The sequence below is a fragment of the Triturus cristatus genome, chromosome 4_1, assembly GCF_964204655.1.
Source record: "Triturus cristatus chromosome 4_1, aTriCri1.1, whole genome shotgun sequence".
In the NCBI taxonomy this organism is placed as follows: domain Eukaryota; kingdom Metazoa; phylum Chordata; class Amphibia; order Caudata; family Salamandridae; genus Triturus; species Triturus cristatus.
Window position 1 is genome coordinate 1018474926 of NC_140585.1, and position 18369 is coordinate 1018493294.

The 18369-nt window shown below is 42.9% G+C and overlaps 1 protein-coding gene across 1 annotated transcript in view; it reads right to left on the reverse strand.

Moving 5' to 3' along the window:
• Window positions 1–18369, reverse strand: part of RELN (reelin) — a 1440257-nt gene that overhangs the window by 1207444 nt on the left and 214444 nt on the right. Inside the window, exon 3 of the mRNA XM_085653954.1 lies at window positions 8150–8285. Within this exon, the coding sequence (XP_085510080.1) occupies window positions 8150–8285 (136 nt within the window). The remainder of the gene's footprint in view (window positions 1–8149; window positions 8286–18369) is intronic.

An 18369-nucleotide genomic window follows, 5' to 3' on the forward strand; every position in this document is an offset into this window, starting at 1 on the left:
AAATTTATTTGAGCAAAGGCGAGGTTGCCAGACTACTTTTGTGCTATTTGTAAATCAGCAAGTGTCCAGCTGGAAGGCCGCATACATGAAATTACAGTATTTAACTAAGGAGAGTGTCACTGCAGGTCAAGAGCCCTTCAATGAAGGAGGACCAGCAAAAGCAGAAGGTAACGTAGAACACATAGATCGCAAAATGTGTTGTTCAAAACGTTGGACAAATGTGCAGCATCTTGCGAAACACCCCACTGTTCTCACATCCTGTCATCATAAAGCAGGGGGCAGTGGTCACCTTGCATTGCACCTCGACATCATGAGCTATCTACTTGCGCATTTTACTGTAAGCATAATGTTATTCATATTTTTATTTTTTTTAAATAATGCACATTTTGATGCACACAGATGTGTCCCTAGCAACAGCACCTGTTCCTCCTGTCTTTTGCCTTATTAAATCTTCCTTTGTGGTCTACATAGCCCTCACAATTATGAGGTGTTTCATGATTTCAGTGCCTAATAGATGGTTGCAAAATTCGCCTCAAAGGCGATCCTTAATAGTAACTTTTGCACCCTTTACCACATGCCTGCTTATTTTTTGGACTACTCACTCTAGATTTGCTCAAAAACTGATCAATCTATGATGGCTGGTCCAGGAATGGCCTGCTCCCATTTGACCACAGTCATGGTTCATCTTATTCTCATCTTTCTTATTCCCAGAACCTCTCGCTGGTTTCTTGATCATTTCCTGTTCAGATCTAGAGTATCCGCTCCCTTCTTGCCGTTATATCTTCCATAGAAAAATCCTTATTTTAGAATTGTTTGCCTGCATAACTGCTCCTGTCTACTAATTGCTCTTCATGTATATTCATCCTTTTCAATCTGTCTGAGGCTCTCCTATCAAACTACATTTCAGACTCCATTCTGTTCTGTCCTGCAATACATACGGCACTATACTGACTCTAAAAAAATGCCTCCTGGCACTGTTGAAGAAAAGGAAGGGCAGGGTTAAAAGGGGGATGCTTTGGCAAAGCTTTTACCACTCTCCCAAACGTGAGATGGTTTTGCCCTGCTTTCAACCGAGATGGCAAGGAATTGCAGAGACTGAACCCCTGTATGCTAAACAATCTCCCACCCCAGCCTGCCCACCTGTATTATATGTAAAGACTGTTACAGCAGGGAGGCCTGTACCTACCTAGAAAATGTGTTCACCAGAAAAGGAGGCCATGGAGCATACAACATCCGGAGAGTTATGCATTATTGCTTAAATAGGGTCCTCTTCCCTACTGCCAACAAAGTGACGCTCTTTGATCTTTGCTAAAATATGACAGTACTATCTAAGCCCAGGTAGGACAGGCGCAGATGCAATTTGGATACGTGGAAGTCTGGTAGTAGTTACTGGCTACAGACCTTTAGACAGGATTGCAGTAATCAATGCATGTATGAATGAAAGTGTTCATCACCAGAAACTTATGGGGAAAACTAAGAAAGGGCAAACCTCCCTACAAGCTCCTACACACTACAACTGGAACTAGACTGGGGCCAAAAGAAGCATGCCACAAGCTAGAGTCCCAAAATTGGAACTCTAAGCTATAAGCAGTTGGAGCTCAACCAATAACGTAGGCCTCCTGAGCAGTTGCAATCACACCACGCTGCGTATTCAAAAGAATCAGCATATCATCTGCGTACACGACGAAGAAAAATCTACCCATGCAGTAGATAACAGAAGAGGGGAAAGCGATGAGCCTTGTGAGCTCCTCTGGGGACTGGTTTGGGAGACAAGTTTAAGAAGCTGTTCTACCTCGTTTGAAATCTGCCGAAGAGGCAGAATTGAATGCACTCCAAAGCCTGCCCCTCACTGCGGGACTCAACCAGGCTCTTCCTCACCGACACACCTCGCTCACAAAAATCACTGCTCCTGGCTGGCTTCCTTTCTCACGCCTTCTGCGCTTCATCTAGATTGTCTTTAGTGTCTACCTCCCCTTCACCTGCTCCTATCCTACAGACTTGCATCTTCACCTGCTCCTAGCGCTCTGCTTGGTAGACCCCCATCCCCATGTGCTCCCTCTTGCTTTGGGTCATTCTCCCTGCTAGCTCCCAAGTTGTGAAATTTGCGCCTTCAGATGTTTGCATCATCTTTCCCCTACACTTGCCCCCCCCCCCCCCTTTCCAGGCCGCTATTTCCAGGCAGCTTTCCATCAGCATAAGCTTCCTGCTCCCAAGAAACCTTCCCTTCATTGTACTATTTGCAACGCATCATTAATATTATTACATGGTTTATATTATTTTAAGCCTTGTCTTATTCGAAGCGCTTTAGCACAAGCACTTTATAAATGAAATGAATAATATAATACATGAAATAAAAGGAAACGCACAGAAGAAACCCATTTGTGCCAGAGTGCCACTCCACCACCTTCCATGATTGCCTCATGAGTGAGGTCAGAGGCTCACACTCAGCCTCTCCGTGTTTTTATTCACTCCCAAAAAGGCCCCTCGAATCAGCTCGGAAATATAAGCAAGTCTGTCGCCGTTATATGCTACACGGCGGCTTCTGATGTGCATCAAACTGCAATACAAGGTACTTTGGTGGCAAATATATCACCAAGATAGGTAGCATATTTAATTTCCGGATTCCATAGAATATTAATTATATTCAGGGTCCGTGCCATAGGAGGCCATTGTAGGCACTTGCCTGTGGCACTAACACGTACAGTAAAAAGAGGACGCTGCGCTGCAAGAAAGGCATCCAAAATGGCCGTGGTGCTAGGAAACGAGTGAAACATCCTTTGACCCAAGACTCAGAATCCTTTCCCTGGAGTTCTATGTAGCTATTAGCTGAATTTACATCCTAAAGAAAACACAGACCGTAAACAATCCGCCGTGAATGGAAGTTCCCGACTTTGGTTTACCAAGTATGAGTGGTTCAGACACACAGTGTGTCACTTTCTATTCGTGGTATATCGAGTGACGCAATATCCACAGAAAGGGTGTGTCGGAAACCAAAAACTGTGGGAAACCTTCCAGATCTGCCCAGGGCCTTACTTTACAAACCAAGAAAATCTTATCGCCAAAGACAGCTTGAATTCTCTTTTATATGCTTTCGTATATGTCACGTGACTCGATGGTAATCCGAAATGAAGGTATTGGAATAAATTGCGGCCTGGAATATATTGCAGATTAGATTTTTCAGTCTCTGATTAAAGAACAAAACATAGGCGTATCCTACAAAGCAGCATTACACTTTCACAAGTCACTTTACTTAGAAATGGAATCTGTCTGTTAAATCTTCCTTTTACCTCTAGGCAGAGCACAAGTCTTATAAAAAGAAGTGGAGGAACTGACCAAGTCAGACACTATGCAAGTGACATCATAACGCGTGCCATGACGTCATAGCGTAGCGCTTTAAAATAAATAAATAAATGGTATTACAATTATTTGTGTAAATACTGGGACAGACCACCCCATCTGACAATGTTACAGTGTCTGCACTTATATAGAGGGACAAAACAAAGGTAAATGCATGCCTCCCATAAGTACCTGTGAAGAGATAGCAAGCTGTGTGCATTCATTCCCCTCCAGTGCATTTACATTTAAGTGTGAGGTTCCAGGACCCCTCCAGTCAGGATATTCAAACAAAAGGATGCCTGATGGCCCCTTAACTTGGGCCCAGCTGGAGGTGGAAAAAAAACCCTCGCTGCCTGCACTTTGCTGCTGGAAATGGAAAGCAGACAACGTGCAGGCGCTGCTGAACCTGTCCCGGTGTCTTACACTGGGACAAGTTCAATATATTTCTGTGGGGTCCAACTCCCTGGCAGGGGGGACGCTGCCACCCTGTGAAAATAGTGGGTGGACACCGTGTACCTGCGTGTACCCCCGACTCGTGCCCTGTCTCTAGGCTTCTACTTGAAGATTATAGCCACGGTATGCAACAATATGTCTCCTTTGTTGGGTGTTAATTGTATTGCTGACGGCAAATCGCAAATATTTTGGTAGGAAGTTATCATCTACCACCAAAAGGGAAATACCGTCCAATGGTGAAATCTCAAGGAGAGGGTAAAATTACATTCGACAATGAATGCATTCTACACCTGTTACCAATGTGTTTCCTCTTACAGGGTAAAAGGCCATCCAATAACAGTAGTAATCCCCATGGAAAATAACATCTGCTTTTGTCTGGAGTTACACAGATCTTAAACCAGACCGGTCTACCACCACCTGCAAGTAGGTAAAGTATGATCACCATGCACTGGCCCTTTTTTATGCCACTGTCCCGCAAAGTAACAGTATTAATAGTGACAAATGGTATGTTTAAGAACTGGCAGTGAACTTTAACCCAAGTGTATTTATTTTTATATCTGCTGGTTCCCTGGGTAATCTACCAAAATATGGAGTTTTTTTCTATTGATCTGCAATAGAATAGACTTCACAATATCGACTACTAATATACTGTGAAGTGCTTGATGTGTAGTGAAGAATAGTAACACTATACTTCCTATATATGCTTATTTAGCAGAAATATTTGTAATTGATACTCCGAATTTGATATATTTTGTCATATAAACATTATCCTGAAATGATGGGCCTCTTCATATAAATAGGATGCAGGTAGGGCCATCTCTGGGAGGAAGTAGCGCACATTAGAGAATGCACAGCAGAGAGCTGTGTAGACGCCTGATTGTTGGAAGCAGTCCCTCCCCGTGCCGTTGGACACCATATGGTTCCCAACAGCCCTGGGAAGATATTGCTCACCACACACAAGTCCAGTGGTCTCTTTTACCAAGTTGTTACAAGTCAGTGGACAGAGCTGCAATCTGCATGCTTTTTCTGTAATGAGGTTGATCTGTTCATTGAGTATTGCTATCCATGGCAGTAGCCTTGGGCACCACCAGCAGGGGATGCTAGAGGGCCCCATTAACAGGTGGTTAAGAGACATAATGATATTTCGCCGAAATGATGGTCTCAGATCTTTGTATACCGTCATTAAGGAGGTGTTTAAGAATTTCTTGGACTTTCATCTAAATAGCAGTGTTTTTCAGTAAAAATTTCTAACATGTATAGAAACCGAAATCAAAATGTCCCCATACCAGAATTTCATCCGATATGAATGTATATGCCCCTTTCATGTTTTATCTAAATCTGATAAACTTGCTGCAGGTCCTGACAGAAACAATTGCCCCCAACATTGATAATTAGAAGATGATCCTCTATTTTGTACATATTGCATGATATAAACCTTGTGGACATGAGATCCACTGGTCTCCACAGGCAGACGGTTATCTTACAGAAGTACTGCACCAAGAAGGTGGTTATAATGAATGTAAATCAGACAAAACATTGTTCTGTAGAAGGAAAAAGCTAAAAGTGTGTATTGTTTAGCAAGCCTTAAGCCAGGGGATGTGAACATGTCCTAACATCTGGGATTGAGGTTTACACAAAAATTGCCCTGTTCAAGGCAAATTGAGAAGGACAAACTGAATTGACATCCGTTGTAGAAGGTTTGATTCAAAGAAACTAAAGCTATAGAGGATGGTGAAAGCTGTAAAGAACTAAAGACTTCAAAACAACACCCCACACCATACTTCAGACTGCCCTTCCTGTCCTGCAGTTGAGGAAGGACAGGAAGACGTGTCTTTAATGGGCATCTAATCTTTTTTAAGAGACACCCATACCTGCACTCTCCAGACAACTGCAATCTCATTTCCGTTCCTTTATGCAAGTCTACAATATGAAATTGTCACCCCTCCCTGAATCAGCACTGCACGTGCTCCATTGCTCCCTGTGAGGACCATACTATGAAACGAGCATTGGCATAGCCAATAGGTCTCGCTTTTGGGACCTTATAAGTGTTTAGCCATGCAACATTTGCATAACTAAATACTTCTAAGGTCCCAAAAGCGAGACCTATTGGCTATGCCAATGCTTGTTTCTGTTTATTACTGCTCTGTAGTAATGGCGGCGCACGGGTGCCACCATTACTACATAGAAGTAATAAACTGGAGAAAGAAAACTGTCTCACAGAGAACATCAAAGCGGCCGTGCAGCCGCTAAAGTGAAAGAGATCGTGATCAAACATCAAAGCGGCCGTGCGGCCGCGAAAGTGAGGCGCGCGCGCCCGCGCACATGCACTGTAGCTCTAGGCTACAGTGGTAGCACTTTTTTGAGCCCTCACAAAAAGTCTCGCCAGACCAGCGCATGCGCTGGGTCAGGCGAGACCTAAAAAGGCTTCGCTGCAGCTATGCAATGCCTTTGCGAAGATGCATCTTCAGAAGCTGTCCTTGGTAGTCCACTATGAAACCCATCCATGGGGTGTGGAGGAAGAGAAGATCTTTAAAGCAGCAAAGAGAAGTATCTGGGAAAAACACTGGCAATTTTTGGGGCCAGCAAGATGGAGACATTATATATTTAAAATGACTAGAGACTGTTATCATCAACACTGGAGGTGCTTTGGTATGCTGATACATTGAGTATACACATACACATAACTATGAAAGAAAAGCCTACATTGTAGGATGGTAGAAGGTGTTTTAGATAGGGCAAGGGTGCTTTAGCCCCTTCTGTGCCACGCCCTTTCCCCCTCCTGTGCCGGGCATTGCACACGCAGGTGGGGTTCATGACGAGATAGTCTCGTTATGGGCACAGCGCGACCGTGCTCCATGACGAGACTATCTCGTCATGGGCACAGAAGAGGTTAGAGTACAGGGGGACAGATGTAAAAAACATTGTTTTGGTAAATACAGTCTGAATCGCTGTTTGTTTGCAAACCCATACCAAGTTAGTACTTGAAATGGCATGCTTTTGGCGCCTCCTCCAATTACTGCATCACTATGTCATAAATGTTTTGTGACCAAAATGTGTTGTAAAATATTGCAAAAATGTCCAACTCCCTAGATGAGGTGCTAGGACCTGTAACAAAAGGGACCCCTTTCCCTTTCTGAATGTTGCATAAAAGTTTGCTGGAGAGTAGGCAGGGGTCCAGAAGACTTTAAGTAAACTTTTTTTTAAACACAGCCCAGTTTTCTTTAAGAAAAAGAGCCTGCATTTTTTTTTCAACTTACTTTATTGAAAGGCGATGTCAAACACAATGGTCTGCTGACTCTACCAGGCAACCATCCCTGTGATGGAAACCAATTGAAGCGAGTCGCAAGGTGCTACCTACCTCATTAATGTTCATGAGATAGGTCACATTCCAAATTCGAATTTTATATAGGAACTAGTAGTCCATATTGAATACTGGTCACAAATAAACTGATTACAAATTGCAACCAGTATTTGGTACATCTGGCCCTTGTGTCCTTTGCATGTTTTGGAGCAAGACAGTTTTAATGGAATTGAGCTACTTATGCAATTTTACATATGTGTCCGAGCATTTAATACTAAATATTTTAATGAAGTACACATTAAACAGAGGCATAGCTAGATACTGCAGATGTTATAATCCGCAATACCAAATGTTCCAATCAGACAGGCCTTGGGTTATCCTGTAGTGTTATGTCTAGGGGCACAAGCATGCAGTACATATGCCCTATAAGGTTGGCAGTTGTCGTAAAACCTCTTTAGATACTTTGCAGCATATGCCACTGATCTGTTCATTATATACAAACCTGATAGGAAATATCACGCTCGATTTTTGTCCCTGAAAGTTGAATTAGAACGAAATATTGGTTGTTCTTCAATGGAAAAGAGGTGTCGGTGGACAAGTGCATTATTTACATTAAGTGCAGATGCGAAGATGAGTAACCCTGTACCTTCAATGAGGATTAGTCATTGAATTATATTGTAATATACCTGTACGTGTATCACAATAGTATTAAAGGTATAGACGATATTCTAATAAGCTTGAAAGAGTCCCATTATAAGAATCACATTTATTTCAATGAAATGTACGCATTTGCACTTTGTCATGAAAGAAGTTGAAGGTTTTGCATTTGGGGCAAATCTCCCCAGTTCCCAGTTCTTTTTATTGAAAAACACAGAAGCAATGTCATGGCAGCCATTCAACTAGGATACCGACACCACAATAGCCTTGCAATTAAAATATAAATAGCATGATAGTTCTAATAACATCGATGCATTGTAACAATATGTTCGGAAATGAAACATGTTTAACTTCCGGTGCCACCAGTTTTAACTGGTTTTAAAAGCGCCTCTGTGTACTCACATGAAATTCACGCAGCCGGTCCCGGCAGGGGGCGCAATCCACACAAAACTGAGGTTTGTCGTCGGCAGGTGGCTGACGTGAGAGGCCACGACGCTGCACATGAACTGAGCTCCGAACTGGTGATCCGACATGATGCCTGAGGGAGGGACACAGAGAGAACACAAAATGTTACAGCGGTCTGATGCCATGCGCACGATTCCACCCATAGCACACGCGGAGCAGGCTATTTAGCATCCATGACGGGAGATCACGGGGTCATCCCTAGGTGCAGGTAAGCAATGTGGCCTGCAGAAGAATGGAATCTTAAATGCTCGCCTTTGTCTCTCATTTCCAGCTTTAGCCTGGTGGACTTGAATGTTAGATAGCAGCTGTGTCCAAGAGACTTGCTGAGCAGCATAAAAACATTACAATACAAGTAAACATAATGTAATTGCAGATTTGAATGTATGCTCCATTGTCTTTCATTTGGTTGCACTCGTTGGCAGTAGGTGTGTCAAACACTGGCTTTTTTAGGATATGACTAATCACATGATAGTAACGAGGGGGACGTCAGAAGTGGTGGGTGTCGAAACATACATAAAACCGGGGCGTGAGGCAAGTAGCATACACTTAGGTTCCACTTACACAGAATCCTCCCTGACACCTGAATGTTAACTACCAGGAAACACACCGCCCTGCAGTGCGGCCCGCGCTGCTGGACCAGCCCACCTCACTGACTGTCCTCTCACTTCAAGAAGGTCACTGTGAATAAGTTTGTCTGCGCGCTTGTACTTGCAGATGTATGGGGGCATGCGATAGGATTTGTATTTACGCAGCAGGGGCACATTTTGAGTGAAAGCAGCATATTATGGCAAGACTGGCATAGGGAGAACAGGGTCACATCATGAGATGCTTGGCATATGGGAATATATTATATAATGACGGCCATAGGGGAACAGGGTCACACCCTGGCATGGATGGCAGATAAAGAAAATGGCACATCATGGCAGGCATGGCATATGGGGTGACAGTGGCACCTCGCGGTGTGGTTAGCCAGAGGTAAAAGACTACATTATGCCATAGCTGGCATATGGCTCACAGGAATGTGTTTGCAAAAGTACCTGTCACGGAGCCCACAAGACAACCTTTTGTAGGTTCTAGCAGGCCCACCATTTTTCTTTTCACGCAAGTGGCCCAAGTCATATGTTCTCTTATCAGTGCTCTACGTGATACTGCCATGCTGGCTGCTAATAGAGTGCTAGGGTCTTTTAAAGTTTTGGTGTCCATCCAGAGTGGTACTACTTCTAGAGTGTGAGCAACGACGGTCACCATGACCAGGCTATAACACTACTAACAGCAGGTAGTGACTGATTGTAAAAGGCCCTTTTAACCTGTACCGCCTACTAGCTGTGTCAGTATTTAGCAGACTAGTAGTAGCATAAAAAGCTACATTTTCAATAGATAAAAAAGGATTTCTATAGCTGCACAAGGAACAGAGACCACAATTCATGTAACAATGGGTGAATGATTGAAATAACATTCAATTCCAAAATATTCATAGAAATATTTCTTGCATAGATATCAAACAAAGTCAATGTTACGGAGAGTCGTGAATATGAGAATTTATACCCACTGTTATGTGAAGTACGGATGTAAAATTCCCCTGATGGAAACCACAGTGACTTCAATGAATAGAAACTAGGCTATGAGGTTCCAAGATACAACATATCAACTATCAGTATATCGTCAAGATAAGCAGAGTAGCAGATAAGAATATTAAATGTTTAATTCTCCATACATACTTACCTTGACAGTATGTTAGACGTCAATACATGGTTTGATACTTTTGAAGGTAGATCTATATTTATATATGGCTTTGACATTGTGGCACACGACAGATTAACCGTTTTGATGGTGCTAATGTGTTTTGAGGCAGGTGTGTTTTATTTAGCTATGCTTTCACACGTTAAACAAAATCCCTCCAGATATTTGGCACCTCTGTAGAACACGTATGGGTTCTATCTCCTTGTCACGCTAAGAAACCCTAGGGTTCAGTAGATCTGTGCAACATCGCTTGCTCCCTCGTCAGTGAGTCCTTTTCGATGCTCATGGCAGGAGCATCATAGTGACAAGAGAGCCACATTCAAATGTAATTTACTGTAGCAGCCTTTGTTAGAACATGAATGCCCTAAATTAACTAAAACAGCCTGGGTCAGCAGACTGTTGCTAAAAGACACTGAACCGGGACCCAGATTTACTAGCCGGTTTCATTCGATTCCAAAGCTGCCTTTCTTTGTCCAGAGGTTGGAATCAGTAGCCAAATTGGAACTTCATGCATACCTGGAACCTAACAGCATCCTCAAAGTATCCTAAATCCGTTTCCTCTCTCACATTTGACCAAGTCATACACTGTGGTCTTAGGCGACTAGTTAGGCTTGAGAGAAGCTATGATACTAATCGTTCACTTGACCAAATAACCTGTTAGTACCCCCAGAGGGCAGACTGTGCAGTAGTTCAGGGGAGACTGTACATATATGGACTGATTTGCATGTGGTGGATAGCCTTCTGCAATCACAGAGAAAAACAGAGAAATAACAGATTTATGTTCATAGGATGTGATAATATTTACTGTGATGCTCAAGAAATCCAAATGCAAGTATGCCCACGGCACCTTAAGTATGTATATTGAGTCTCCATGAGTGTGGGGGGATATTTCCAAATGCCCCCTTTGCATACCTTGGGGTTGATTCACAAAGGGCCTCCGCACTCATGGCGGCGGCCCTGCCATCATAGGGGAGTCTCCGCAATCGGGGCGGAATCTCCGTAATGAGAATTCTCATTGCGCAGATTACGCCCCGAGTGCGGGGGCTCCCCCTTGACTGCTGGGCGGAGGCCCTTTGCGAATCAGGCTCTTTGTTTATAGACTTATGCTAAACTTACTGATGAACCCCAGAAGAATAGAAAAGCATTTGAGTTCTTGGTTATCCCCTGCAAAGGGGATGTGGCCTAGCAGTCCAGGCTGTACTGATGACTCTGGGAAGTGGTTAGATTGATTTGCATGTTTCCGGTCCCTTTCTCTATTGGCACAGAATGGGTAAATCAGGGGCGTCTGCAGGCTCAGTAGTTAATTCGAGCTAGCTTACTTACTTTCACAGTGTTTCAGTAGTATCTTTCATGACCTCTCTCCACAACAGAGTAGTCGCCCACAGAAGTTCAACAGCCCTCTTTTCAGTGACATCAGGGGGTGCCCCTCAAGGCGCTTCACTGTTGCCAGTACTCTTTAATATTTTAATGTTGCCCGGATGAGGTTTTGAAAGCCTCTAGAGTCGGCTTCCATATTAATGTGCCATGCTCCATCACTTCTGATTCTTGGGTAATGGCAGAAGTTAGCTCTCACATTCGACCAAGGTCTTGTGCAGAACCCCAAGCTGGATGAGCAGGTAAATAATGCTTCCCTGAAGGCTCTTTTTAGGGTGTGGTTCCAATATACATTTTGAGCTACATATCAACCGTCAGAAGTCATCTCATTTCCTTGTTCACGTGTAAAGCACGAGATCCAGATCACAGGTAGAGCATGTATGTATTCCCTACGAATCCTGACTGAATCATTTCAAAAGGCACTTTTTTGGATGCATTTTTAATAATCTGAAAGACCTTTTTGCTTGCCATGGTGTGGAGGAAATTTTAAGCATGTTTACAAAGTTTGCCAGAGCTAGGGGTAACCTCTAAAAACGCAATATCTAGCAAACTCTCTGCCCCTGCATTACTTTAACGCAAACATGTGCATCATTTTCCCCAGGGTTATCTACAGGAGGTTGTTCATTTAGTCTACAGAAATAAAAAATGGACAACAATAAAGATGCCATCACGCGGATCTTATGGAACAACCACTCAACCTTCAATCTTGCATTTTATGGATCAGTTGATGACAAAGCAGCCTTGGACGTCACATATATCCATGAATAGTTCTATATATCACCAGTACGGATGGATATTGGTGTCACTGTAAATCACGAGGCCAAAGGTCTATGTTGTCACCAGGCCCAGAGATACCAATTACTGATTTTATTACATGATGCATGTGTAGCTCACAAAACAAAATATGTTCAATATCAATTCGCAATGTAGAAATATGCTAGCCCATCTGAAAATATCAGCATATAAGCGTACTTTACGAATATATATTTCCAAATCATGTATTATCTTATATTATTTTAACGTCTATACGTTTGACACCACAAAAAACAGGTCAACCACATTGCCTAGTGTGTGCGCGTTGAAAGGCTGTGAATTGTTTTAAATGCAAAATGATTTGTGCTGTTTGAAAAAATTATATATATATATATATATATATATATATATATATATATATATATATACATATATATACATACATACACATACATACATACATATATATATATATTGATCAATGCATAATAAACCCTTGCACTGGACAGATTCCATTGTCATCTTTGAAATATTCACATTTAGCAATGGAAATTGCTTCAGAGTTAACTTAAGTCACGGAACACTATAAGGTAAAAATATAGTAAACACAGTTTTGGAAATCATGAGTGCGGTGCGTGTCGCGTAGCGCGCAGGGCAGTAGGCCCACAGTGCCGGTTAACATAAACTTCCCAGGTAGTGCTATTTTGTCCTGCAATATTTGACACTACTTTTTTTTCAGCTATTTTGCGGTGTGAAAAATCAGTCTTTGCACTTTGTCTATCTAGACAGAATCTAAACATGTTGTCACACGCAGCAAAATGGCATACTCCGAAAATATGTAAATTAGGGCTAAATAGCACCTCGGTGCAAATTAGCATCAGTCAGTCAGTTTATGTTTCAAGTCCCCATGATCGTTAATAAGCAGGTCAAAAGTACACTGTAATTATCGTTTTAATTACACACACGCTTACAGTGATGATGTAGAGACACTGTTTTAACGAAACGCGCTTTTAATGCGTGGTGCAGTCCAATTTAACGCACGTCTTATGATTTATTTTCATTAACATATGAAAAATACCATTTTATTTTTATTATATCGTTCCAATGGTGATATAAATGTCCCATCTTTCTCTGAATAAGGGGGTGCGCTTCACCCTCAAAGAAATCTAAATTAAATTAGACAATATAGAATGTCTTCTATAATGGGAGGTTTCCAGCGCACTGAGCAGAACCTTTCCGCCATGTCACTGTCACCTTTTATTTCATAAGAAATACAGGATTTATTGAAAGGCCGCTGTGCACAGGGGTCAATGTTCCCGTATTGATTAAAGACATCTGCTGAATGGAGCACTTCCAAACGTGGCACGCACCAGTGGCCATGCTAATGAGGAAAGTGACAAGGGTGCTGGGGCAATTTCCGGTGAACAAGCCATTTTCTATGTTACTGCACCTCTGTTTCGCATTAGGGAGCGCTCCTAAAAGAATCAAGATTTGTACATTGACCAATTAAACTTTCATGTAGACAAGATGACTCAGTGAGTTAACGCTTTCTGCTGAAAGACGCTTTCTGCTGAAATCTGCTGTTATTTGTGGCTTATGAGTTAAAACTCCATCAAGGCCAACTCAGTTTTAATCCTTTCAGGGGTATAGCTTGAGACCCATTACGTTGTGCGAAAATACTACCCGTTAAAAACAGCGCTTAGAAAAGGCAAATCTTGAATAGAAAGCGCTCCATAAAACGCAAGCTGTTAACATGCATGGCAATGGCTACTGCTGGAGGCCGGAATGTTAAAAGTCGCAAACAAACTCCACCCAGCCATATTGCAATTTAAGGCATTAAAGTGTCATTTGCGTCCCTTCAGCTCAACAAAGGCTATATTAAATACAAGAATCTCTTCCACTAACCACTTATAATGCTAAAGTGACATGTCAGGCCGTGTTCGGACCTATAACAGTGGCGTATGCTGAGGCTGTATAATAGGCTGCGGAGAGAAGGCAAGTGGGCCAGAAACAAACACTAAAAGCCCAATTCACTCTGCACTCATGACGTAGGCCCCGCTGTCATGGCGGGACTGCCAAACTGAAGTTTGTCATTGCAGAGGTTCCGCCACAAGTGAGGGCACCCCACCACAACTGCAGGGCCTCCACCACGACTGCAGGGCATCCGCCAAGGGTACGGAGGCCCCTTGTGAATCGGGCCCCGTAGATGAGTCCTCATATAGCACTGCCTAATTTAACACACCTAAATGTTGACTATGCCTCAGTGGTAAGATCCTACCCTTGGCTAGTACTGTTGAATGAGCACCAGTGCTGCCTGCAGCACAAAGGTGTAGTGAAAATGTATTCCTAATTTAGGCCAGCATAAAAGTGACCGTAGGACATGTAGAATACGAAAACAGCAGAAGCTAGAGCTTAGTGATGAAAGTAAAGATGACAGAAAGAAATGAAACATAGCAACATAATAAGAGAACTAAACGGAAGAGCGAGAGCCTTGTTTAGAGTCAGGTTTTATTGAAAAATCCTCCATTTTCCTGGAACGAGTGCTAAATCTTCCTTTTTGGGGGTGGTATCGGGGGAGGAAATATCGATGACAACATCATGTTGTTGTACTGCTCTCTTGTTTGAAGTTTGTAAATATATATTTTCTAAAGTAAGAGAGCTGATGTCCTATACATACTTTCAAAAGATGAAAATCATATCACCATGATATCATTGTTTCCTAGATGGAGCAGGTGCCCCCCACGCCTAGGGGAGGGGGCGCCCTTAGTAGCGCCACAGGGCTGAGCCTCCTCCGGGGCCCTGAAAAGTGGGGGCTGGTTATGGACAGGCTGGCTGAGTTGATGTCATCGAGAGGCGGCGCAGAGAAACGTAACGTAGCAGGTATTTAAGGCTGTGCCCAGGGGGTTTCGTTCTATTTTTCCCCTCGGACCACAGCAGGGTTACAAGAGCGTCGTCGACCACCCACCCACCCGGCAGAAGAGCAAGGATTTACAGAGGCGGAGCGCTGACAGTTAACAACAAAGGGGGATGCACAACAATGGAGGTGCAGCCATTCGATGGACCCCAGGAGGGAGTAGATTCCATGTGTGCACTGGGTAGGCGGGGAGGAGGGACTGACCTGCCGGTAGTCCTGGACTCTACTGCCCTAAGCCACAATGTATGGACTGAGTAGAATCTTGGGGGGGCTGCCTGTGTTCAGGTACCCCGGTAGACCGGTGCGGTATGCGGTGCCCTGGATGTCAAGTAATGCAATTGTTGGCTGTAGCGCGTTGGGGCCTGCCGGCACAATGTGCGCAGCAGACTAGGAGATTGGTGGGACGGGACGGCCAAGTTCAAATGAACGGCCAAGTTCGAGTGTACGGGTGAGTTAAAAAGTTAAAGTGTAATGTCGTACCTAATTTCCTTACTATTGGCTGTAGCGCATTGGGGCCTGCCGGCACAATGTGCACAGCAGAGTGGGAGATTGGTGGGCCAAGACAGCCAGGTTCAAATGTACGGCCAATTTCTAGTGTACGGCCGAGTTAAAAAGTTAAAGTGTAATGTCGTACCTAATTTCCTTACTGCCGTTGACATGTTGATGTAGATAAAAGTGAATAATTGTTATATACCCAAGAAAAATACTTTTCTCTGGTAATGGTCTGTGGTGAATTACTTGGATTGATGTGAATAAAAGGCTACGCCATGGACAACATACCCTGATTCTGAGAGTTCTTGGGTGTAGCGGGGCGGTAAAAGTGATGGAATTTGGGGAGGAGGGAATGTCATGTTGTACGCTTACTATTAATTTAGTATCCAGAAATGTAAAATATAATTTTCAGATGTACTTCCAGGCACCTATTGTCTGTCCTACTTGCGTAATAACAGTGTAAAATTCCTAATAACCTAAATAGTCATTAAATTGAAGATTTACTAATAACCAGGCTTCCTAGAATTCAAATCTAAATGACAAAAATCATGATGAAATTTAAGATCTTCTTGCAAATCTCTTCAACTCGTCTCACTCGGACGGCAGCATACGCGTACTGTCATTTGGAAAATTAGACTAGCCCTAGCCCTGCACGTCTGAGTATGAGATCAAGTATACATACATTTTAGAAAACCAAATGAGTCTCAAATATACTCCGGGGGTTGGTATTGCAATCTTCTCCACAGATCCATAGTACAAGAAGGTTTTTTGAGATATTTCTGTAGGACCTTCAATGTCAGAGCTTCTTGTCATCAATTTTTATGGGCTTCAGCAGCAATCCACGGACCATTAAAGTCATCGTAAGTAGGCAAGACTATGGTCATGGTAAACTAAGAAGAAATATTTTGTGTTCTTTAAAATGATCTACTAGCTTCTGTAAAGGGACCGTGTACAGTCTACTTTTTACTGACCTTCCCAGAGAGTCACTCAAAGAATCAACGTAGAATAAACATAAAACCCCTATCCTCTGATAAGGAGCATTCCTCTGGACTGCTGCTTCTAGTAAAGATGAAAAATACTTGTTCGCCTTCTTTTGGATCACCTTCAAGAGTGAAGAAACAAATGGCTGCCATATTTTTCCACTTTGTATCCTTTGGGCCATCAATGTAATGTTAGGAGAGGAAATGTTCGTAATATTTAGAAGCAGCAACAAATGCATTTACTTTTTATGGATATTGATTTGGCCCCGATATAGATTTGCCTTTTGCAGTTCTGCTGTATACATAATTAGTCTCAGTATTGCCCCGTTGTAGTGCTTCTGCCCTTTGACCCACAGAATTTTCCCATTACGTTTCCATTGATTTATTTGGAATAAAAAGCCCCATCCATAAAAAACGTAAGCTATAGATAGAGTGATGAACTGTTTCTGTAGGTGACATCCTGCATATGGTGTTTATAAATAACGGACCTAACAAGATCTCATACTAATGTTTGGAACAGCAAACTTGTTAGAATTCTTTAAAAGCATGAGTGTGCTAATTTTCTTCTGACAAGGAAGTTTATTATGTTCGCAATAGAGAGCGAAGATATACTTTCTGACATATGTGAACATTTAAAGTGGTGATTGCACTAATGGTCAATTTGTTTTCTCAGTAAAAACTCTAACATGCATGCCTTGGATGCTGAGAATGCCCACAGTCTAATGGGGGTGCAGATGCAGCACCTACTGAAAAGTTGACAGCAAATTATCCACAGGTTTCTTGCAGGGTGAGCCTAAATGTTTTTTTTTCAATCTGGCCAAAATCTGTTAAAATCTCAAAGTTATCCTCCTAATGTAACTGAATGAAAAGGAAGCAGCAGAGGGCGTGGGACCACAAAGTGGCTCTCTCCTTGGTACCGATGTTACTGCAGCACTTGAAGGGGTCAGCTGCATATTGTTTGTCTCCCCTGTGCAGCGCCACTCACCACTATAATACAGTGGGCGCAGAACTAAATGAGGAAGCACTGGGTTGCTTCTCCTTCAGTGATATTCAATGATATTTAATCTGCCTCACCAGGCAAGAGAAAACGTATGTAGAATCCCCTCAATGTGCTTTACTGTTTCTCACTAATAACAAAAATGTCTTGGCAATTTACTTTCCCCTCAAACCAGAAAACCCTTCACATACTGCTTCCATCTTCCCTGTGGGGTTCCACAGGGATCAGCCTTATCACCAACGATGTTTAACATCTATGTCACTCCCCTGGCCAGACTTATCAGGAAGCATGGTTTTGCCCTGGTATCATATGCGGATGATTCTCAGCTTATCATCTCGATAGCTAAACAGCCTGAAGACACAGCTGGCAGGTTTCATATGTGCCTTACTGAGATCATGACCTGGATGAACCATAGCTTCCTGAAAATCAATACAGATAAGACAGAGGTCATTGAGTTTGGGCAGGGGCGATCTGGTGGCCAGTGAGAGCTGGAGAATGCCCCAGCCCGGTGCCCAAGGTCAGAAATCTCGGAGTCATCGTTGATAGCCAGCTAAACTTCTCAGCTCAGGTAAACAGTCTTACCTCTTCATGCTTCTTTCTAATAAAAACATTGTGATAGATTTTTCCTTTTATTGCGCAGGAATTACAAAAGACTGTGGTGGTGGCTCTCCTACTATCTAAACTTGATTATTGCAATGCTTTGCTGTTGGGGATTGACAAAACACAGATGAGCAGGCTGCAGTCATTGCAGAATGCTGCTGCGAGGCTGCTTCTAAATATACCTAGAGGTCAATCAACCTCCGCCGGAATTAGAGCACTTCACTGGCTCCCCGTTCAGCAACGTGTGGAATTCAAGGCTCTATGCCTGGTTCATAAAGTATTCCAGGGGGGAGGAGCCAAGGACATC